The 24,609-nt window shown below is 39.1% G+C and overlaps 1 protein-coding gene across 2 annotated transcripts in view; it reads right to left on the bottom strand.

The window, feature by feature from the left end:
* KCNH1 (potassium voltage-gated channel subfamily H member 1) overlaps positions 1-24,609 on the bottom strand; it is a 441,214-nt gene that overhangs the window by 397,802 nt on the left and 18,803 nt on the right. For both annotated transcript variants that reach the window (XM_079107602.1, XM_079107603.1), the window contains exons 2-4: positions 19,958-20,081; positions 16,172-16,278; positions 5,020-5,148 (exon numbers count right to left, since the gene is read on the bottom strand). In XM_079107602.1, the coding sequence (XP_078963728.1) occupies positions 5,020-5,148; positions 16,172-16,278; positions 19,958-20,081 (360 nt within the window). The remainder of the gene's footprint in view (positions 1-5,019; positions 5,149-16,171; positions 16,279-19,957; positions 20,082-24,609) is intronic.

Here is a 24,609-nt window from a genome sequence, read left to right as displayed (position 1 = left end):
CATTCTAAAAGGATGGAACTGCAGAGTGGACACTGGACTTTTTAAAAAAGGTTAAGAGATAGAAGACAGGCAGGACTCCAGGCCAGAGGTCATGCAGGGCTGGACCAATGCTGTGGTCAGAGCTGGGGGACAATGGAGACATGACAGCAGGGACAGAGGCACAATTAATAGAATTTGGTGAACAATATTTGTAGACAATGTTTTCAGAGTGAGAGATGAAGTGATCCCTAAATTTCTGGTTGGGGTGATTGGGACGATAGCCATTAGATGACATTAAACACACAGGAAGAGAAGCAAACGGGTTTGGTGAAAGATGATATCTACAAGTTGGACCAAGATGCCCCTCAAAGCAGAGCCGTCAGGGGAATCATTCCTAGAGAAAGTGAATCTCCTATTGTCCAAAGAGCCAGCTGGGAAGGGACAACCCAAAGGGAACCTAGCTCAGATGATCACACTTGGGGAAAACCAGATGATCATATTCCACAAGGAAAATAAGGCAGCAGATATACCCTCCCCTAAAGAAAGGTCTTCCCCAGACACTGGCCTCCCCCAGCACAGTTGCCCACTCTCTCTGTTGTACCCCCAACTTGCCCTAGACAGACTTGCCTCAGACATAAGCTCTGATTATGATTTATCAGCCTTATTTGCTAACCTAGCTGTTCACCCCCCCAAGTGGTCTCTAAATGAATATAGAATCTACCTGAGACATCTTGTTACATCCAGCACCTAGCACAAGGATAGATGCCCAGTAACACTCAAAAATGTGTGTATTAAATAAATGTAGATGGAGAACAAAATTTTTTTTCTTCTCATGGCCCTACTTCTGTCTCAGCTTCCAACAGACAAATTCCAAAGGATAGCAGCCTGTTTCAAAAACTCTTATTAAGTTTTAAGAGGTTTGTCTGTGCCTCCCTCTTTCGCAGGCATTTCTGTAGCCACTCCTCCAAGTGCATCCCATTTGGGAATTCAACACTGAATTGAACTTAAATGAAGAAACTCCTGGCCCAGGGTTCTTGCAACTCTGTCAAATGTCGTGAGACAGTTAAGCATAGGCAAGGCTGTAGGTGCTAAGGGAAGATTGAAAGCATCACATGATCAGGAAAAAGAAGAAAGTGTGGGCATGAAGGGAAGAGGATGAGTGAAAGGAGAAGGACAGAAGTGGAATATAGTTGCAATCTAGCCATTAGCTAAAGGATTTCCTGGGTCCTGTCTCCCATCCTCAGGAAGTATGACTGTTTCCTTTGCCTTAACCCATGATGGCTGCTGCATTTCAACTTGGGTGAGCTGGCCACTAGGTTACTGTGTCCCATAAGCCCTATATCCTCTCTAGGCCAGAAGAGAAAGCTCTGGGGTGAGTTCTAGCTCCTAAAAGGGTAAGTCTAGGGATATCAGAAAATATGGAGGCCAGGCTCCATCTTCTAAGATTTAGAGTCACAGATTATCTTAGAGAAACTTAATTCATAACCCAACATTCCAGCAGAAAACTGGACACTGGACCAGATGAAAAACCAGTGTAAACCCTGCCTAATGTCCTCAAATCTCTCACACAGTCTTTTCCCTGTCACTGTGCAAATAGGCAAAAACCTAGGAAGGCTTCTTCAAGTAGCAGTCCCTAATTCATCACCTTCCCAACACCCTAAAGGCAGAGATATAAAATGTTAGTGTTGAAGGTGGAGAGGCTGTAACTTTTAACAATTACTCTGTGTCTTTCCCAAGAGTGTCTCATGAATATCCCACATGAAGACACGTGGAGAAGGGTTGGCAGTCACAACAGCTGCCGCAGCCTGCATCCTCACATATTCTAAATCTTCAGCCCTAAAAAATCTCCTCCAGAGTTTTGCATTCCATTTGTTGTCTGCATTTGCATCAAGTTTAACTCTGAATGTAGGAGTAAATGCAGCTTAACACTGAGATTATTTGATGGATTAAGAGAGAAAACAAGAGGAGCCACCTCCTTTGGTGAGCAACACAGGGGGAAAGCTCAGAGCCTTACACTCTGATTCTCTTCTATTCACTTGTCAGGCCTTGGGCTCAGAAGGCAGAATGGGACAGAGAAAAGTATCCTGTAGCTTACTCCCAATTATCCCCGGCAAAAAAAAAAGCAGGAGATAAGGAACAGTGAAAGCCCCAGAGCATCACGGATTCTCATTTTGACCAGAAATTCCCACCTATTACCAAACAGCAACCCTAGCTTGACTTTCATTCCCTATTCCACGTCATCCATGGGCACTGTTAGAGAGTAAGGGAATTAGTCAAAAGATGGGCAGCAAAGTAAGGATGAGGAAGTCAGGGACCTGGGTAGCTCACAAAAAGCATCCTGAGAATTGATAAATTATAAACAAAGAGAAGGCTCAGGAAGCATTCCCAGGACCCACCACCAGCACCTGAGGATCTGAATGGAAGGGGAGTGACTTTGCATCAGATGCTAAAATAACCTACTCTCTATATCCTATTTTTACCCCTTTGTGGGTTGTTTATGGGAAAATGTTATAGCACTAACAGGGGTGAACCCACCCTACCCCCAAAGTTAGGCCCTACTTAACTAGAGAAAACAAAGGCATTTTAAAGACAATTTGAGCGCAATTGACTTAAAGGACCAACCTGATGGTAGAAAACCACCTCTTACATCTATGCCAAAGAGCAATTATTTGGGAATTTTCTGTGGTTTTAGATTATCCACTCTTCCCTTCCACCCCAAAAGAGAATTTTAAACAAGTGTGGGTCAGCAAGACTCTTAAGACTCTTAATGCTGACTGAGATGGTGTACTGAAAACCCAGCTGGGTCAGCTGGAAACAAACCACTAAGAGCACATCCAAGAAGAAACATTAAGCCAGAACAATCACAACCCAGCCACATGCCAGCACATTTTCCATCTAGATTTGATTCTTGCAGCCAGAACTAAATTTTATAGACTTACAACTAAGAAGGCCTGGCAAATTATCATGCTCTTCCATCATAAACAGACCAATATAAAATTTGACTTTGTCCTAAGCAGACCACCAAATCAGTGTTGGCCAGGGCCACAGTGACATGACAAGGGGGAGTGTCTGGACCCATCTGCCATGTGCTTCAACATGGACAGGCTTATGTAGTCATGTCTTTGAGGAGTCACTAAGTGTGATCCGCTAATAGAACACTTAAATTGAGATCTACTGTGTTTCTGTGTGTGTGTGTGTGTGTGTGTGCACGCGCACATCCTAAATTTTTTACAAATGAAGCCACATGTTACTCATGTTAGTTTATTGCAGAAAGAATAGTTGACAAAAAAATAATACCCTGACTCCTAGGGAGTAAGATAAATGCATGTGTGTGTGCATATGCTTGAATGAGTATATCAAAATTCTTAAAAGCAACAAAATGCATCACCAAGGCAGGTTAAATAAAGCAGATAATATGATTCCTGAAAAATAAACCTAAGTGAGTCTCACTACATCACTCTGATTTATTGCTTCTTTCAGGTTCCACAAGAATTGAATGCAGACACTTACATGGCAGGTATGGAGTATTCTCCATATGCCTTTTCTGCTAAATAATACCTGCACATCACTTAAAAATGTTCCAGCAGGGATGGCGGAAAAAAAAAAAAAAACACTTTGACTTGGCCAAATCACATATTTTAAATTTTTAAGAAGAAACTTGCAAAAATAAATGTCAAAATATCAGATTGTCTTTAAACTATTGTTTAGGAACCGAATAGTTTAAAAAAGCAAATAGCTTTTCTATTTGGTGACACAATGACAGTAAGTGATTGAGTCTATGACCCCTTAATACTTAATGTATTGAGGAATATTCAAATCAGAAAGTAGAAATTGGGCAATCACAAATCGATAGGAAAATGGAGACAGAGACACTTCCTGAGAGACTTTGCATTTGCTGAAGCCCTAAAATCAAAAGGCAAGCTGAAATTGATTCATTGAGCTAACAGACAGGTAAAAAAAAAAAAAAAAAAAAGATACATTGGTATACACAGCCTCATGCTCCCAACTCCACAACTGTGAGTGTCCAAATGCACCAGGATTCTAAATGCCCTCAGAGGACACAGGCCCTGAGAGAATATCCACATAATGCTTTTTATTTCCTCCTTCAATGCCCATTTAACAATGAAACTACTGTTACATTCAGAATAATGTGCTTCAGCTTGATGCTCTCCTGGACTCCACTCTCATCCTTCTGCTCAGCTCAGGAGAACACAGCAGCAGAGTTTCCAGGTAGAGATGGAAAATCAACCACAGAGCCAGGTAGCCCCGCCACATGAAATAGCTTCCAATCTCTTGGTTACCTTGGGTGCAAGCTGTGATGGAGGGAGGTGAACAAGGGGCTGTGGCACTCCCTGGTCCCCAAACTCTTTCGTAATCCAAATGAGCTAGACCTACCTCTTCAGGGATCTGGTCTTTTCGAAAAATCTGCCATCTCCTTTCCTAGGCCTCCAATGTAATTCAAACAACCCATACATACGATGTGCACAAAATCTGTGGTCACAGAACTGATTAAATGACCCTTGTGGGAATGTTTCTCAAGAAACTGGCCTCACTAACACCATGTTCCAAAATGAATTAACTGGGCACAGACTTAAGTCAATAGATCACAGAGGTAGAGATGTGCTAACATCAGCTGCAAGAATTCAGTCAAATCCAAGGAAGTTTGTACATAAATCAGAAGAACATGGACTTGGCCCATCCCATTTGGTTGACTGACATTTGTCATGTTAAAACCTAAAAAGATTCTGATGATACTGGATTTGCCAGTTGCTTTTTTCTGTCTAATCATAATTGGAAAGGGTTAATTCTAAAAGGTATGAAACTGATCAAATGTTTTACTATACAATTTTCTCTCTCTCTTTCTTTCCCTAGTACATTGCAGAATGGCACAGTACTTTACCAGACACAAATTAAAGTTTAAATCTTGATCTTTGTGCAAAGATTGCCTTGACAACCTCAACTTCACTGTAGCAAAAACTATACTCAAGGCGAAAAAATAAAAAAGGTATAAAGTTATTTGTACAAATCAGAATTACAAACCTTTACATGAATCATCCTCAATCGGCTGTTTAAAAGCAGTTATGTCACTGAAAGTGCAAAGAAATAAAACCACTTTATCCTGTTCGTTTCGAATTGGAGCAATTTTCACAAAGAACCACACAGGTGTCCCTGAAAGGAATATTGAAAGGTTGGTCAGTAATTTGCATTCTCATTTGAGGGACTCTGGAAGCAAAGACTTGGGGATGAATAGATACAAATATTAATTCATTTTTTTAAATGGTCTCATTTCTTCAGGTGCTAGTATATTAACACCATTAATTTCTTTTCTTGCTGGAATAAAAACTTTCTGTGTCAACACAGTGGGGACTTTCTTCTGTTCAAATAACTTTTTAAGTACAAATCTCTTCACCCTTATAAAACAGGAAATAGGTTGAAAACCTCATCTAATCATATGGAAGAAACTGGGTAAGGAGACCTAACAACTTACCTTAGACCACATAGGGAACATTAAAGGGTACAGGTCAAGAAGGGCATGCCAACCATGGCCTGCAGAACATACACACTTGAATTTCAAACTCTGTCCATTGCTAAGAGGGTCCAGTGTCAAAGTGCAATTTGCAAATCCATTGACTTTCCTCGCATACTCAATCGTGGACCAGAAACTATATTTCTAAGGCCTTCTCCCTAAAATAAAAATCCAAAAGTTCCACTACAATTGCAAGTGACGAGAAATTGAAGAATGAAAGAAAGATCATAATGAGTTCCCTAGCAAAGTCTCCCAGAAAGGAAAGATTCCAAGTTGACTGTGAGCATATTAGTGCCTTAGGAGGCTCAATGAATATTTCAATTTCAATCCTTGTTCCTGAGCTAACATGGAGATAAACAAGCTCTTCCTCATCATGCCCATAGCCACAGAAGGAGATGGGCCAAGTTTATTTCACTGACTTCTTACCCTTTCGGGTAGCTATGACCAAATATCTTCATAGTGCTTCTCTGGCTTCTAAAAAAAATAATTAGGGGAAATAAACCCTTTCTTTCCATAGAGGACACCACAGCAAGAAGCACCAATCTATTCTGTGATAAAAAAAAAAAAATTAAATTAGACACAGAGCCATGGTACATTCTTCCCTACCTAGTTCTTATATCCAAGTTCCCAAAACAGCATCTGGCATATAAGATGAAATTAATAAGTATTTGTTGAGTTTTGCATACAGGGGATAATATCTTATATACTATTTATAGCAATTTTAAAATTAAAATCCAGTAATATTTCCCCATGTTGTTAAGTGTTAGAGAGTTTCCTGTGTTCCCAGCATTCTGCTAACATTTCAAATAAATTATTTCATAGTTAGAGATGCAGAGCAAACAACTCACTGAATCTTGGAGATGAAAATAGACACCCCAGAGGTTTCCTTGGCCTCTCTGACTGTGACTAGCTTACAGATTTGGATGTACCACTTATTCATATGGAAGTATGAATAACCCTAAAATGTATAAAGAGGCAGAAAAAAGACCCAATGAAAAGGTATTCTTCTTAAATCTTGATTATCTACATATTCATTCATAGTTGACTTTCAACTTCTTTCATTTTTCTTTGCATAATATTTAGTTGTCAGTTACTAGGTGCTCTGAGACAACCAACAGAGTGTAATGTCACTAAGAAAAAACATGCTTTGAAAGAAAAATTACCATATAAAAATTACACATGGAATTTCAAAATAAAAAAAAAAAAATACAACCTTTGAATTATTTACTGTTCTTGGAAGGTCTATTATTATATCTCCCAGACTCCTCCTCAGAATCTGTGGAATCTAAAACCATATTCAAGAAAACAACAGAAAGCCCCCAAAAAAGCGTCATGGCAAGTGAGCCCACACACTCCCAGCTTTCCGTTGTATCCTAGCTGGTAAAACAAAAAGGAAACAAATCAGAAAACCATTTTCTTTTTGTTTCAAAAATTTTTAAGTAGTTACTTTTCAGATCGAAACCAGAAAACACTTCTACTTTATTAAACTAGTAACAAATCAGATGAGAAGAACCCCACTCTTGATGTCGAATACCAAGAGTTTCATTCTACTAGAGTCCCCAGTACCATCCTGATCTTGGATGCTGTCAGACAGCCCACCTACCACACCATCTGGGCCAGATGCCTGGGAACCTGTTCAGTTGGGACTATTCCATCTAATCTTCATCTTTCAGCTATCGGAGTTGATGATGCTAATGCATATCCCTGAGATCTTGAACACCACCATATTAGCTATTTTAGGAGGACTTTTTCATTTTTCCAAGTTCATCATGAACACAGTTCAATAAGTCGATCTGTTTAAATTACGTGCTTCTATCCACCAAAGTGTGCCCATTGCCTCTTCCAGCCATGTTCCCTGATTAAACACATACTATTCTGATCATTCCCATTCCATATCTAAACATATATCTAGTACCCTAAATTCATATGATTTCTATGTATTGCCATAGAGTTCATTTTGAGTTAATCAAGGGGGCTCATTGAAGGTAGGACTTTCCTTTTCTTTGATCTGGTGTTTCCCTGTGGGGGAACATCTTTCAATGTAAAGCTCAAGTCTTTTCCCCAGGACTGGGAAATAACTGGACATGTGTAACTCAGCCTATTCTCTGCTCTCCTTCCCAATTCAGTACATGTTAGAAGGAAAAGCAAAAGGCAGGGGTGATGGCTAGTGGGAGGAGAAGCCTACAGTTCTCCAGTGCTACCTGTGACAGGTGGGTAATTATGACTGAAGGATTCACTTTTAGAAACTCCCTTGCTTATAGATACAAACTATATTCTCCAAGATCAGCCTTATTTGTCACAAGTGATATTTTAACCTCTTTTGGCCTGATTCTTTTATCCTGATGTGTTCTAACATGAACAGGGTGCTATTATTGACCCCCCCACACACAAAACCTTAACAACTAAAAACTATTCCTTTAAATATGTCATAATCCACTCCAAGAACAGAGTCCTGATCTATTTTCTCTCTTACTACCCTATACCCCTATCAAAGGACATCTAATATAGTTATGCACAGGGTCATATGAGGTCATTGTGTTGTTCAACTCCAGGGAGGGCCATCGTGGAGTTGTGTGACACCTTGGCAGGGCAGGTGCTCTAGAAATACTTTTTGAGTTTCAAAGATATAAATCCTATTTATAGAGTCTTCACAGTCACTCATCTCTGCCTCCATCCCAAATTATCACTATCCAAACAATCTAGGAAAGAAGGCAGAATGCTTATATGTTCACTTCTGGAATTCCTTTCTCTTAAAAAATATGTATTTTTTTATCTAATGAAATATTACTCAAAGTCTCAATATATGAAACAGCTTCTTCAAGTGAACACCTTTCAGCCAGCAGAGACTGGGGCAGGTGGCCTCCAGGGGTCCCTCTCAGAGCCCAGATCCTGCAGCAGAAACCACTGCATTGAAATACTAGAAAGGAAGTAAATGTAGATTCACATACAAACATAGGAAAAATCAGAAAGAGGAGATTAAAATTCTGCCTCATCAGTTTTTTTACTGTGGAAAAAAGAAAGGCAAGTACTCAATGCCCTGTGTCTGCAAAAATGACAAAGGGTCGAGATGGATCTTTGCGGTGTTCATACTCAGGAACAAGACAGCATCAGACACTCTTGCTGATGGCCAAGGCTGCTGTATTAGGAGAGAGGCTCCTTCCTGGCAGAGGATGCTCAGTGGGCAGGAAGGTCCAGGTCAAATACCTCTTCCTAGTCACTCTTATTCTCATCCTTTATTAATAATGTAAGCTCCTGCCAGGTGCCTGGGTGCTCACCTGCAATCTCAGTGGCTCAGTAGGTTGAGGCAGGAGGATCGTGGATTCAAAGCCAGCCTCAGTGACTTAGCGAGGCCCTAAGCAACTCAGCAAGATCCTGTCTCCAAATAAAATATTTTTAAAAGGGTTGGGAAGGTGGTTCAGTGGTTAAATGCCCCTGGGTTCAATTCCTGGTACCAAAATAATAATAATAATATAAGCTCCCTTTGGGCATATAATGATAAATGTGACAACTTAACCAGGTTTGGGGGTTCTTCAACCCTGCAGCCATATAAAAAAAATTAATAATAATAATAATAAAGAGTAAGACTCAAGTGTATGAGAGAATTTGGGGCCTTTGTCAATCATCCTTCTTCCCAGGGTTCTGACAGGCACTCTCCATAACCAGGCCTCTGGGCAGCCAGACTATGTTCAACAAAACAGAAAGACCAAGCCACCTTGGTTGGCTCCTGGGAAGCACTGCCTGGTGCTAGGCCATTCTGATGTAACCAGAAACTAAACTTGGAAAGGCAGCATGCCCCCAAACCAGTCCAATTTGTCTGGAATTGACTTTATTTAGACAAATGACAAAGGCGGAGGATGAGACAGACCAAGCAGGGGAGTAGTGGCCACTGTCTTTTAGAATATGTGATCTAGAGGTTCCAAACCCTGGGTTTGAGCTCTTTCCCTTCATTAATTGTGTGCCTTGGGCACACTGATTAACTTCTCAACATCAGTTTCCTTGTTTGTAAAATAGGGATGATAGACCTACCTAAGATTTACTAAAAATATCATCATTTGATACATAGGTGTTCAAAACTATTACTTTTCCTATGTTCCTTCCTTTTAAAATCCTCATCTATAAGATCAAAATGCCACATCATCTCACCTCACAAGGCTGTTTGAATGACTTAAAATGAGACCATCTCAAAGTGTTAATGAAATTCTGAAGCCTCCTCTGCCTGTTCTGACGAGGAGGGCCAGTCTCAACCATAGCAAGGAGAAGCCAGGAAATCAATTCTTAGGCCTCAGTGTAATTAAAGAGCATAAAACAAAACCTACATAAATGTTACACTGTAGATGAAAAGATTCAATTTTCTAAGATGTCAAACCTCCCCATTTAATACATAAATCTATTGCACTATCAAATGAAATCTTTATTGGGCTTTCACGTTTTCCTCAGAGTTTGATGAATTGAAATTCAACTCAAGTAGAAAAATTAAGGTGTGAGCATGGCCAAAAAATTTTTGAAATATTTAGAAAAAAAATAATGACAGGAACTACCTATTACAGCATTTAAAAGTCCTTTGCACTGTTCCCCAAACAACAATGAAAATAATATTTATTAAGAACTTACACATTAAGTGTGTGGCTTACCTCTCACAAAACTATAAGGTAGAACAGCTACTATGATATCATCCCCATTGTGAATATAGGGAACCCAAGTGGGCAAATCTCTTAACCAAATTCAAACAGCTAATAAACTACAAAAAGATTCCTAGAAAGTGAGGGGACAAAAATAAACCAATGTTTAAATGTGAATTTGCATATAAAGAAGAGGGCATTTCAGAAAGGAAGGACTGGTTATTTAGTAAACAGTGTCAGGACAACTGACTAAGCAATGTAGAAAAAAATTAAGTCAGAATACAAAGTTCACATGATATAGAAAAACAAATCCCAAATGATTTAATGCTCTAAACATTGTAACACAGCTATTATAGTATAGAAAGAAAAAGGGAAGAGCATTTTTATTGTTTACATAAGGAGAAGAGCTTCCCAAGTATTATATAAAACTCAGAACCATAAAGGAAAATAACTACCATTAGAGTTTTTCACTTCTATGTGATTAAAAAGTTTCTGCTTTAAAAAAAGGTTAAATAGGGAAAATATTTTTCAATGTATGTGTGATTTCGGATAAATATCCATTTTACACAGGCAACTCCTACAGAATAGATAAAAGATGAGCCACTCAGAAAATAGGCAAATGTAACTGCAGTACCTATTAGATTTGTCCCCACATCTAGACTGCAATCTCCTCAAAGATAGAGGCAATTTTTTTTAATGTCTGTATCTCTGAGGCCCAGAGGGTCTAACCCAGTGCCAAAGTGATCAATAAGCAGGTGGCCAGAAGATTCTCCAATAGACACTGGCTCAGCAGAACTGCTGTGAGCTGCCTTTCCCTGGGCTTCTATGACTGGGAAGCTGACCCAGAGCTCCCAAAGTCCAGGCCTCCAGCTACTCGACAAATTGTGGACTCAAATACAGAGGAGTATTGTCCAGAGGGTATATAGCTTTTACTCAGGACTGATACTTCTTGATTTTCTTGCTTGGAAATGGAAAAACTGATCAACTGGTGCAAGAGTGATCCCACAAATATTTACTGAATTAGTTCATTAATGATGGCTGGCATCAACATAAGAAAATCATATAGCCTATTGAATATTAGGTAAGTAACTTACAGAAATGACAGATTTTCAACTGGCCAATAGATAGCAATCTATCAAATAATCCATCCTTCAAGATACATAATAATTTTCTATACAGTCATTCCAAACCACATCATGAAGCCTTTGCCTAACTACTCCCAACTTCCCCAAAATGTTGGACAAAAATCAACGTTATCAATAAAAGACCTTTGCAAATACTAAATAATGTCCTTGCAAATACTAAAGAATAGGAATGGGGGGAGGGGATCAAAATGAACTATTAAGAGCTTATAAAAAACCATAATAAAATCACTTGGATTAAATAGAATATATAGACAAAGAATCTGAACAACTAACATTGAAAAGGGTAATCTTAAATGGATAGGAAAGAAGAAAAAATATTCAAATTTCATTAGCATTAAAAACTGGTTAAACAAAAAAAGTTAATTGTGGGCAATTTGATAATTTAAAAGTCATACTATTAAATTATCAATTTTATAATTTAAAAGTCATACTATTTGTGAGGTGCAGTGAGCCAGACCTATTCTGTGTGTGAACTTGGAAACGGACAGCTATTTGACAAAGTGTCTCAGGAACCTGTGTCTTTGATGCAGCAATTCTCAATCTCTAGGAATTATTTCACGATGTCAATGAAATACCTCTGACATTCACTTCAGCATTGTTGTTTTTGTTTTTGTTTTTTGGCACCAGGGACTGAACCCAGGGGTGCTTAACCACTGAGTCACACCCCCTGACCTTTTTATTTTTTATTTTGAGACAAGGTCTCTCTGAGTTGCTTAGGCCCTCACTAAGTTGCTGAGGCTGGCTTTGAACTCATGATCCTCCTGCCTCAGTCTCCTGAGTTACTGGGATTACAGGTATGCACCACCACGCCTGGTTAGCACTGTTTTTAATAATGAAAATTTAGAGCCTCATAAGAGTTCAGCAATAGAGGAAGTTTTAAGAATATTCTTTCTAAATTATTTTATAAGGAATTTTATGATGGAAATACCTTGCAATAAAAGATAGATAAATGTATGATTATTAATTGTGTATACATTTCAAAATCTCAGCCAAAAACCAACAGAAAACACGCCAAGAAATTCATAGTATAATAATATTTCTCTGAGTCTTTTGGGTTCTTTTCTTTGGGGTATTCTCCATGGTAAAAATGCATTAATTAAAAAAGAGAGCAAAATAAACATTGTTTTAGATAGAAACATTTTACTTCTTAAAATCTCAACAGGATAGACTTTTCCCTCTTGGGACTCGATGTTGCTTTAAAGTGCTGGAAGTTTTACTCTACTGAAGCTAGAAGTTAGAAAGCAGAAACAAACTCTCATCCACAGAGGTGAGGGGCAGCACAAGGTCCTGCTCCCCTCTGAGGACCCCTTCCTAATTCCCTTCACTCCTCTTCTGGGGTGTTGCTGGGCAGAACAGGACCACTCTCTGCTCAGGCCTGGGCTCGATGCCCTCACTTTAAATCATGTAACTTTCTTTCATTCATCTGATTCTTGGTAACTCTCAGGTTCCTTTCAAAGGCACTCAAACATTCACTGATGCCCTCCTCTGTGTGGGCTCCTCACTAGATATCAGCATGTTTGGCCTCAGGCCAGAAGATGGTTTCCTGACAGGAAGTGCTGGGTTCCCACTTCCTGGGCTCTGCCTGGGATTCAGCAAACAGGGAAGAAGCAGTCACTAGAACCAGCAAAAAGCCCCTATTCCCCATCTCTTCCCATTGCCCCCCTGGACATCTCTCTTCTTCATGTCTCTTCCACTCACCAGGCCACAGTCATCTTGTTACCAGGCAACTCCTAATGAGCCCCTCTAGCTCCAGTCTGGCTGAGCTCCATTCTAACCCTACCTTCCAACTGGCGCCATCTTTCTAAAATGAAGTCTCATGACCCTTGAGGCCTCTCACCCTACCTTCTTGCCCACTACTACTCTCTCGAAACAGAATTCTAAATTCAGTGACTTGACCTTTCCTAACCTCTTGGATATCACTAGTTACCCCTCATTTATTTATGTATTTATTTACTCCTTGAGTTTTGAGGGAGCACTTTCTATGTGTCATGAAAGGCACACACCATGTAGGTATGGAAGTCAGTCTTCACGGAGTTGCTTTCTGTCCTGGCTCCTCGAGAGTGGGATTGTGGACTAGTAGCATCAGCATCACCTGGGAGCAGAACCCCAGACCTTTCCCCAGACTCACTGCATAGACATCTGCATTTCTATTCACACGTGAGTTCCTATGCAGGTCAAAGTCGAAGAAGCATTGCTTGTGTCTCTTGAGCCCTCAGTCCTCTCTCTCCCCTGCTGCCCTCCCCGCTTGCATTTCCTTAGCCAGGGAAATTCCTCTCCCTGTTCTTTACCTAACTCCCACCTTCCCTTCAGTTTCTGCCTGGATTTCATGATTTCTAGGAAGATATCCTTCCCTGACCTCCTATGTTAGGGTTAAGTGACCCACCTATATGGTGTCTCCATCAAAGCATTTATGGCCCTCTACTGAGGAGGCTGCCACCACCCCTGCCAATGCTGCGAAAGCAGACACTGCATCTGTCTTTTCATACCTGTATCCCTAGCAGCATGGCCAGTATCTGATGTAGCTGGTCAATAAAAAGCTGTTGAAAGAAACAGAATCCAATGCAAGTATATAAGTCCCACGCTTAACAAATAAGGTAAAGTTTCTAAATTCCTTAGGACTGGGTGGGACTTGGAGGGGATTGGGGGACAGTGATCAGACTCCTAAGAAGAAATCAACACTATCTACCTCATTTCCTCAATTTCATGCCCCATGTGTTATGTACAGGGTTAGCCTTGTATGGAGCCTCTGCTGGCTCATTAGATGTCTCTGTGTAAATCAGAAAGAGAAACTCCTTCCTAGCATAGATGCAATTCCAGACCAGGGTACGAGGAGGACTCAGCAAGCAAATGACAAGCTGGTTTCTCCTTGGCCCCTAGACAGGGTATAGCCTGCATAACTATGTGTGATGGCTTGTCTTGTGCCCACAATTAGCTGGGAAGAATGGCCATGGAGTGAACACTGAACACCAGGCCCCAGCACTGCATGACCTTGGAGGAAAACTTTAACTTTCCTCATGCCTACTTCTCCAGGCTTAGAGAACCGACAATCTTAAAATAGACTAGTCAAGTCATACCTCACATAAAGTTTACTTTTTCAAGTTACAGGCTAAAGTAAAAAATGGGTACAACCATAATTACTCTTGAAAAGTCTTAATATCACCTATAAAGTAGAGCCCTGTGCCCAGGACAATGTGCCACTTTGGAGATTGTCACTTGCCCCTCAATAAGCCTACCACAACCTCCAGGGAGGAAAGAGATGTCAACTCTTCAGTAGCTCATAAAGTTGAACAAATTGGCTTACCTGGATAGTTCATGTCTACCTAAAATACATAACTTCCAGAATCACAGTAATTTTCAGTGCAGTAAGACACTCATCATACAAGGCCTTTAGCCTCAGGGACAGCTGGGGAATGGCAGATTCCCTTTTGCCATTCATACTCACTAAAAGGAATGGCGAGTGAAATCACTACTGCAACTTAAACTATGTTTCCCTCTCTCTTCTTGTGCCAAATGTGTATAGTTAGAATTTGGACAAATTAAATGCATAGTCTAATGAAGCTTGAAAACTCTCAAGTAAAATGTACATGCAAGGTATTCTTTATGTGATATAGCTACCCAATCAGTGTTCTGTGTCATGGGGAAAGTCACACTGTCCAGCACAAGGAGCTGCAGTGTGGAAAACCACCAGCTTACTCAGTTCAGGATACACATGCAGACCATGTCTATCCATGAGAAGGCTGTTGCAAGGTGTCCTGGTGACAGCTGTTGCTTGAGCTGTGCTCATCCATAGGTGAAGGACTGGCACGGAGTCCCTAACCATCTTTCCCTCTTTCTTCTAATAGCTAACAGTTAGAACAGGAACAATACCTATTGGCTGAGGGAGGAAGCTAGAGCAGGATGAAAGCTGCAGGAACAGCCCCCTTGGACTTATTTCAATATCTGCACAGGTCACCAAGTAAGCAGTCCTCTCAGATGCCTGCTCCAACATTCCAGACAGAAAGAGTCCTAGCTCCTTCCAGATAAGAGCAACATGTGCCCTTTGGTTTCCAGAGCAAAGCATCACTCAGACCCAAATATACCACCAAATAAACATTTATCCTGGTGCCCATCTGGGCCATTCTGGAATGTTCTACTGAATCCATAGCCTACCAGTCAACCCTACATATAAAAAACAGGGCTCTTTACAAACAAAATAGTGGTCTTAAAACAGAAACAAAGCCCTAGTCAACATTTCTGAAGACCTCGGTCCATGTGCTAGGTCCATGTGCTCACTTTCCAAACAAATTAATATAGCTAATCTCTATTGACAACAAACTTCTTAAGACAAAAGCAAGTTTCATACTTGTTAGTGGCTATTGACCTAAAAGCCTCATTAACACACTTTATGGAAATAATAGTAACCAAAACAAACACAAATAAACAATGCATTATTGTTAATACTATCTCCTAGGGCCATGAGAAGAACAAAATTTTATCCAGATACTTAATTGGGCACCTAGTGAACTGATTACTGCTCTAAAGGCACTGTGCAAGATAAAAACAAAAGATAAACTGAACGGTTTCTATCCTACCTCTTCCCTCCCCCTTTAAGAAGCTTAAAGTCTATAAGAGCCTTCGGCCAGTATCTCACCATAAGGAAACCAATAGGAAGAACACTAACTCTTGTTAGTAAAATAGATGAAGAAGTCTTAACAGGCTATGGACAAGAACTTCATCAAATGTTCCTGTGAGGGAAAGTGTAGCTGATCAGTCATATATTTATCCCAATATAAGCAATGGATTCAAGTAATTGCATTCACTTGATGGAAAAGAAGAAAAACCGAGACAGCAATAGAGGATCAGGAGAGATTTTGCTATTCCAAACACATAAAGGTATGGTTGAGAATGGTTTGAATACTCACTGTTCTTCTTGTACATCAGAATTTCAAAGGAATTCATCTCATAATTCTCAAAGGTTTGTCGCACCTTTTCAATTGTGTCTTTATCAGTCAGCTCCCCATACATAAAACTGCAAATAACCAGAGAGCTCAAGTTAGCACATCAACAGGTATTTATTATTCTGCAAGCACAGGTTAAATATCTGTTCTACATCCCCAGCTCTGTGCTAGGCATTGTGATGCTCACGCACATGCAAAAACATTTGTTGGATTAAAAAGATTTAGTGATTTAACTCTGAATAAGAAAATTATCACTGCCCAAAAAACTAAGCCTCATGAGGGATACACATTAGGAAACAGTAGATCAGAAAAGGGTATGATCGTGCTACCATGGCGGTACACATAGCAGAGGCACAGACCACACTTCAGTTGGTGAAAGAAAACTGCTCAGAAGTAGAGACAAATGAGATCCACAGAGCAGAGGGAAATTAGAAAGAAAGGAAAAAGAAGAAAATTCAGAGCAAAAGGTGAACATGTGACCTATAACCAGAGTTAGGTTAATTCTAGAATGTAACTCAGCCCTATGACTGAACATAGGCAAGAAAGGGGAAATGTGCTATAGATAATACGGAGAAGTAAGCAGAGGCCAGATGATGGAAGAGACTACAGCATTAGAAGCCACGTGAGGCAATTCAAACTTCATTCTGAAAGCAACTGGAGGACAAGGAAGGGTTTTAATCAAAGGAGAAATATAATCGGATTTCATTTTAGAAATAAAAATCTGGGAGACTTCTGGTAAAAAATGGCCAAGTAAATATGGACTAAGCTATTCCCTTTTCTAACTCCTAATGAAATAAACAAAAATTTAAAAAGAAAGAGAGAAAGATGAAAAACATTCACCAACCAAACAAGAAACTGGGTGCAATTTGGTGCTGTAAACATTAAGACACAGCTAAGGGAAGAAACAAGAGTCAGTCACTTTGTCTATGCAGCTTTTTTTCCTGCCCCTGGCCCACCAAAGAGAAAAGAAAAACACCACTAGGTTAAAAAAAAAAAAAATGTGAGAGAATAAAATCCTACATGTTCTTAATAATACATCTCCCTACTGCTCAAGTTTGGAGACAAGTAGCCTAAGGGGATAAATAAGCAACATGTGAAAAGAGAGAGACAAAAGAAGCTAGAGAAAACCTCAGGATAGTCAAGCTCTACCTACTAACCCTGGTTCTTAGCAGAGGCAGAAAAATTGCCAGGATTGTCCATTTCTCTGGGACCCACACTAAGTATGGTCTGAAGACCAATATTTATCCCTCTAGGAACAGAATACACCCTCAACTGAGTAGAATGAACCTTGTCACCGGACACTAACAGCATGCAAGAGGAGGAAAGCCACCTCTTAAGGGGCTGGAACCTCAGCTCCCTGATGAAGGGTGGCCAAGGGCCCAGCAAGCATTTGCCCTGCCCACCCCAGGCCTTCAGGCAACAATAATAAGGAAGGATAGCTGTGGTCAATCCTCTAAGTCTTAGGTAAGGCAGAAATGGGAATATGGGTTCCCAAACAATGCACTTCCCATCTCCTAAAGCTGCATGCTGAATATGAGCTTTTTCTTAATGACTTGAAGCACAGAATCACAGAATTTCAAAGTTAAAAAGAACCCCAGGGCTTATCAGGTGCAATTTCTGATGGAAAACGAAACCACCAAGTCAAGCAGTATGCTTAGCTTGACACTGGAACAATTTTGGACTTACTACAGCCTTCTGAATTCTGGAACCCTAGCTGCAGATTTTATGAATTCTGTGTCACTTTTGTTATTTCACGTCCCTCCCCAGCCCACTGAGGGACAAGATAATCTGTGGTTGTACTTGGGTGTATCTCAGGAGTACTCTGCTTTTGGGTTGTTCTCTTTAAACCTATGTACCAGGAAAAGAGAATACTGACCTTGTTAAACTGTCTTTTAAAAGAAGAACAGATCAAAACTAAATTAGCCCTGCCTGAAATAATAGAACTTCTCCTTTTCCTCTTTCTGAGTTAATTTTCTAGATTTATGACCATCATTTAAGTGAAGTGATGGTATATATGCTAACAATTTCCTTCCCAAGGTAACATAAATCACTGCCAAGTTGAGTCTTCACATAAATGAAGTGCCATAATTATATCTAGTTTTCCCTATTCTTAGGTACTCTTTGAAGCAGTAGTTTACTGGTAGATGTAAGTTTCCTTTACCTGAACATTAGATTACAAATGTCTGCAATGCAGGAAATAAGCCAAAGAGGTTCCTAGCTATCAGGAACATAGATAGCAAAAAGGTTTATTTATTCCTAGAGAAGCGACTATCCAGGTAATTAAATAAGTTGTTTTGAATTGTGCATAAATTTTGCTAAATTAGAAAGATATTTTATCTGAATTTTTTGAAGTGTTCATAGCCAATAAGAAGAAAGAAAGACAAGGATATACTGTTCAAGTTACACCAAAACATGAATATATATTGATATATTGATTGTACATATGAAGTACAGATGCAGATGTAGATGAAGATATATAAATATACAGGTACTTAAAAGGAAACCAGCTCAGAAAGAATATAACAGCATTCTATTGCAGTTAGAGTCATAATTTCTAAATCTCTGAACAGTAGGGAGAAAACCTTAAATTTTCCAATTCTCAGTCTTCACAATCTAAAATGTAAGAAAACCTTAAAATATTTCCAAACATTTAATGTTTTTCACCAAACTTGTTATTTGGCTGGTTTAATACATGAAAATGTAACTTATGAGAACAGAAGAGTAAGTCTGACCAGACAGGCTTCTCTACCCTTCATAGATGAGTTTATTTCTTAATTTGGCAGGTTTGGAAAAATGATTCCACGTCATGCAAACACTGCCGAAGAAAGAAGGCTGAAGAAGGAGAGTAAGAGGAGCCAGAGGCTATGCTGGACCAAGATTGTGCTAGGGCACCACAGAGGAATGTCTGGCGGGATCCAGGCTACATGCCCAGCTCAACACCTTGAAGATGCTTTGAAAGAGCTTCCTAACGCCCAGGCCTACAGATACTGCTCCATTAGCAACCCAGTCAAATATACAAGATGTGCTGTTAGCACAATTTGCTAAGAGAGCAGAAAGAGAGATCTGACAGTATGAACTACTAAGCAACAAAATATTGGCTCTCTTCTCTTCTGAAATAAAGAATTTTAGCTGGGGGGGGCGGGGAACCCCTCTATAAACAAGGCTCTTCTCTCCAACATTATAAAATACTCTTCTCTAAAATGTTCATAAAGTCTTAAAAATTAATTCAATCATCTAAACTTTCATTTCATTTTCATTTAATTTTATTTGAGAGTCTTTCACATTTAATTCAATATAAAACTTCATAAGCTTTTGAGTTCACATTTTTTATAGACAGATGGTTTTTCTGAGCTTTTTAAGTTTCTCCCCAACTTACTGAGTGACTGCAAATTTTCAGTTGTAGGGACCATCTTCTTTGATTTTCCTAGCACATGCATGAATGAGAGAACATATTGCAATAAAAATTCCTCAATAAAAATTGAATGAGGATTTTGAGTTCAAAGCCAGCCTCAGCAAAAGCAAGGCACTAAGCAGCTCAGTGAGATCCTGTCTCTAAATAAAATGTAAAAAAGGGCTTAGGATGTGGCTCAGTGGTTGAGTGCCCCTGAGTTCAATCCCCAGTACCAAAAAAAAAAAAAAAAAAAAAAAAAGGAATGAGGTAAAGGTAATTCCAAAACTGAGAAAGCCACTTTCTTTTTCCAAAAGATACCATGATAGATTGTTCACCAAAACAAGCCCAAATATAAATACCTGCAGGTACTGCTTTTTTGCATCACTTCTGCCCTGTGGTAACCAGACAGCTTGCAAAATCCATCATTGCTGTACACGATAGGCCAGTCCACTATCTGGGCATTCCCCAACACGAAATTAGTATCTGTTAAAATAAAAATAAAAGGAAAGAAAAAAAAAAAAAAAACAGAAAAAGGTCATGTGAGGCAAGACATTAGTTGAAATTTAGTAAGGATGTAAATAATGTCAACCAATCCAGGTATTTCTACTTCCCTTCAAAAATTGTCTCTGGAACAGCAATATGACCTTTTGATATAAAAGAACAAAGTTTTAAAACTGATTATTTTGAATGCAAATGCTGGCTAAGGTTACTGTAGTCCAGGAACAGCTTAGTAAAGGAAGCATGCTTAACCAACCTGCCAATGAGCCCAGGAGAAATCCAGTGGATTCCTATGATACATATTCAAGTCCTAATTTTTAATCTGAGTGAAAGCATACCAATAATCCAGAGCAGAAGAAAACCCAAAAGTAATTTATTCTGGGCTGTCCATCATCTTAGTTCTGTCTGTCTCTTGGTCAAAAAATACAAGCTGGTTTTTTTGACCATGATGAGCATTTGCCCATTCTGAGAGGCCCTTCTTCGGAGGCAAAGGAAGGGAGCTGAGCACTACCTCCTGAAGCACACACACTGTAAAGGAACCTCCCCTCCATGAGGAAAAGCAGCCAGACCCCCTCACACAACCACTTTGTAGAGGGAGATGAAGAGGCTCACACCACAATTCCTTCTCACTGATTTTGAAACTTTATGGTCATAAAGCTGGATGTTGGTGCTTTTTAACAGAACACCAGCCTACCACTCACTTAGCATGCAGGTATAATCCACTAGGTCCTAAGTTTTCAATTCTGCAAACATAATAATTATTTCAAAATTGCCATAATAACATTTGTTGCTCAATTTAAGTTTTCATGGATGTTCCATATGGTGGATGATGGAACAATTAAGTAGGCCAGACCTGGTTGGCAGGCTTTGTGTGTTCTCACTACTTCTGACTTTTTTTTTTTTTTTTTTTCTGTAGTTGGATAGCATGCCTTTATTTTTATGCAATGCTAAGAATTGAACCCAGTGCCTCACACATGCCAGGCAAGCACTCTGCCACTGAGCTACAGCCCTAGCCCTACTTCTGATATCTTCTTTTTTGTAGTTCTTTTTTTTTTTTTTTTTTACAGACTGCATTTTGATTCATTGTACACAAGTGGGGTACAACTTTTCACTCTATGGTTGTACACAATGTAGATTCACACCATTCATGTAATCATACATATACATAGGGTAATACTGTCTATCTCAGTCTACTATCTTTCCTTCCCCCATCCCCTCCTGCCCCATCTTCCTCTACACCATCCAAAGTTCCTCCCTTCTTCTCTCGCCCAACCCTGCCAACCTCTCCCATTATGTATGATCATCCACTTATCAGAGAAAACATTCAACCTTTGGTTTTTTGGGCTTGGCTTATTTCACTTAGGGTGATATTCTCTAACTCCATCCATTTACTAACAAATGCCATCATTTTATTGTTCTTTATGGCTGAGTAATATTCCATTGTGTATACATACACCACAGTTTCTTTAGCCATTCATCATCTGAAGGGCATCTAGGTTGGTTCCACAATATAGACAATTGTGAATTAAGCAACTATGAACATTGATGTGGCTGCATCACTGTAGTATGCTGATTTTAAGTCCTTTGTCTAGTACGAGATAACTGTACTTATATGGATTTGTCTCTGTGTCTTCTATCCTGTACCATTGGTCTATCTGTCTATTTTTGTGCCAGTACCATGCTGTTTTTGTTACTATTTGCTCTATAGTAGAGTTTAAGGTCTGGTATTGTGATTCCTCCTGCTTCACTCTTCCTGCCCAGGATTGTTTAGCTATTCTGGGTCTTTTGTTCTTCCACATGAATTTCATGATTGGAGTTAGATGAACTCTTAGGGTGGTTTTAATTTACATTTCTTTAGTTGCTAGAGATGTTGAACATTTTTTCATACATTTGTTGAACAATCATATTTCTTCTGTGAAGTGCCTGTTCAGTTCCTTTGCCCATTAATTGATTGGGTTTTGTGTGTGTGTGTGTGTGTGTGTGTGTGTGTGTGTGTGTGTGTGTCTGTGTTTTCAGTTTTTTGAATTCTTTATATATCCTGGAGATTAATGCTCTATCTGAGGTTCAGGTAGCAAAGATTTTCTCTCATTCCCTAGGTTCTCTCTTCATGTTCTTGATTGTTTCCTTTGCTGTGAAACTTTTTAGTTTGATACCATCCCATTTATTGACTCCTGATTTTACTTCTTGCACTCTAGGAAGTCAGATCCTTAGTCAATATGATGGAGAGGTGGCCTACTTTTTCTTCTAGTAGGTGCAGGGTCTCTGGTCTAATGCCTACGTCCTTGATCCACTTTGAGTTGAATTTTGTGCAGTCTTCTCCACCCTTCACAGATGAGTTTTTGTTTCTTGATTTGTCAGGTTTTGAAAAATGATTACCCTTCACACAATCACCATAGGAGACAGAAGACTCCTTTACCACTTGTGAAGAAGGCAAGGACTGAGAAGAGCCAAAGGTCATAGTGAGCAGGACCTTGCAGAGAAGGGAAAGGGAAGAGGAGAAACTAAATACAGTAGAACATTCTCGAGAACATTCCATTCTTGATCTACTTAAAAGAAACATAAAATACAACTACAAGAAGTGAATCTGTAAACATACTATTTTTATATGACTTTAATAAAAATCTATCACCAGCCCTTTCCTCTATCTGATCCATGTATACATAAATTCTTCTTGAGTATCCACTAGGAACCCAGTATAATATAAGACCCTGGGGATATCCAGATTAATAAGACAGGATCTCTGCATTCAAGGGATTTCACAGGACAAAAAGACATAGGCACATCTAACCAAAAAACCAGGTCAGAAAATGACAAACTCTGAGGGAGGTTAAGGACTTTTTGTAAGAGCAGACAACATTTGAACTTGCTCTAACCCACAAGGATAAGTAAGATAAGTCAAACTTTTCAAATGGCACAGAAAATACAAAAATGATAAATATAGAAATGAAAATAGGATCCCTGACTTTGGTGAACTCAAGAGGGTATGTGAGGAAGAGAACATTCCAGGCAGGGGATCCAGCATGAACAAAGGCAGTAGTGCATGGAATTCGTAGCAGGCTGTGCACAGAGGACAGCACAGTCAGGAAGATGGCGGGAGATGAGCCTCTTCAGGCTGGGAAGAGCTTTGAGTTTATGATGGAGGCAGAATGACCTTTATGTTGGTCTTCTCTCCCTGATTAACTCACATTTCTTGAAATGAACAAATAAGTCTTAAAAGAAATACAAAATTCAACAAGTTATCCCTGAGTGAAAATGAATTCTAGTCTGTTTGACCATCTTTTCTGTTGACTCCTGACATAGTAATTAAATTCCCTCAAAATACCTATGCATAGGAGGGGAAACTGAGAGAATCTTTTTGTGGACAATTCTCCACTGATATTATCTATGTGTAAGAGCCAGTTTTAAGTAACTGTTTGATCACAGAAAAAACAGATGTGCCTTCAGGAAATACAGATGTGGGTAGAAGCAATTGTTCCTCCTTGGGTTTTCCTGACTGTCTTTTCCATGCTTTGTCTTTTCCTTCACTTGAAAACTATTCATCTCTTACTTCCTAAAATGTAGTATACTAACCCATTTCTAGATGTGTTTATTTTCTTTCCTATCCTAACACCCAGTAAAAAAAAGTAAATGTATTAAAAAGATAAAATAAAAACATAAAAATGAGAATATGATAAAATATGAACCAAAAAAAAAAAAAAAACACCGTGAAAGAAGCAGAAATAACAAAGGAAATAGAAATTTAAAGACAGAAATCCCTAATGAGTCTCCTCAGAGAGATTCAAGCAGTGTTACATCCATAAAAAAAAAAAAAACAGGATACGATAAGAGGGAAAGAACCATAAAAGAATAAAGAGCTCTTATAAAATAAAATAAGTAGAAATTTAAAATTCAACAGAAATGTTAAAACTTAAAGTCTAACCAAAAGTAGATCAGAAATAGAAAGGGACAAGGTATATAAGGAAAAAATAAGACCTAAAGAATTCATTCAATATGATGAGCAACATGAACCCTAACATGAACAGGAAAAGAAAGAAAGAAAGAAAAAAAAGAAAGAAAGAAAGAAAGAGAGAGAGAGAGAGAAAAGAAAAGAAAAAGAAAGAAAGAAAGAAACAAACAAACAAGAGAAAAATCCAGGAGACATTCTTTTAAATAAATTTAAACAACAAAACATAAAGATTGAATAAAGATATTTTCAGATATGCAAATATTTGGAGAATTTATTTTCCATGTAGTCTTTCTTAGAAAGTTACTTAAGGATGCACACCAGCAAATGAGAGAGTAAAAGCAAAAAAGAAGACGCACGGGAACTGGGGAAAAAGTGGCTCCAAATGTAAAAAATGGGGAAGGAAGCTAATAGAAAATATTCAATACACATGTTCAGAGGATAGAAGTTCCAAAAGAGAGGTATTCAGGGGTCAAGTAGGCTAGTATATGAAGATGCCCTTGCTGATTTGGGACAACATAAAAAGGCAATAATGGTATGCACTTGTGGCAGGCGGTGGGTGTGGGATTG

The sequence above is a fragment of the Sciurus vulgaris genome (genome assembly GCF_902686455.1).
Source record: "Sciurus vulgaris genome assembly, chromosome: 12".
In the NCBI taxonomy this organism is placed as follows: domain Eukaryota; kingdom Metazoa; phylum Chordata; class Mammalia; order Rodentia; family Sciuridae; genus Sciurus; species Sciurus vulgaris.
Note: the sequence above shows the minus strand (reverse complement) of the source record. Positions and strands in the feature narration are given on the sequence as shown.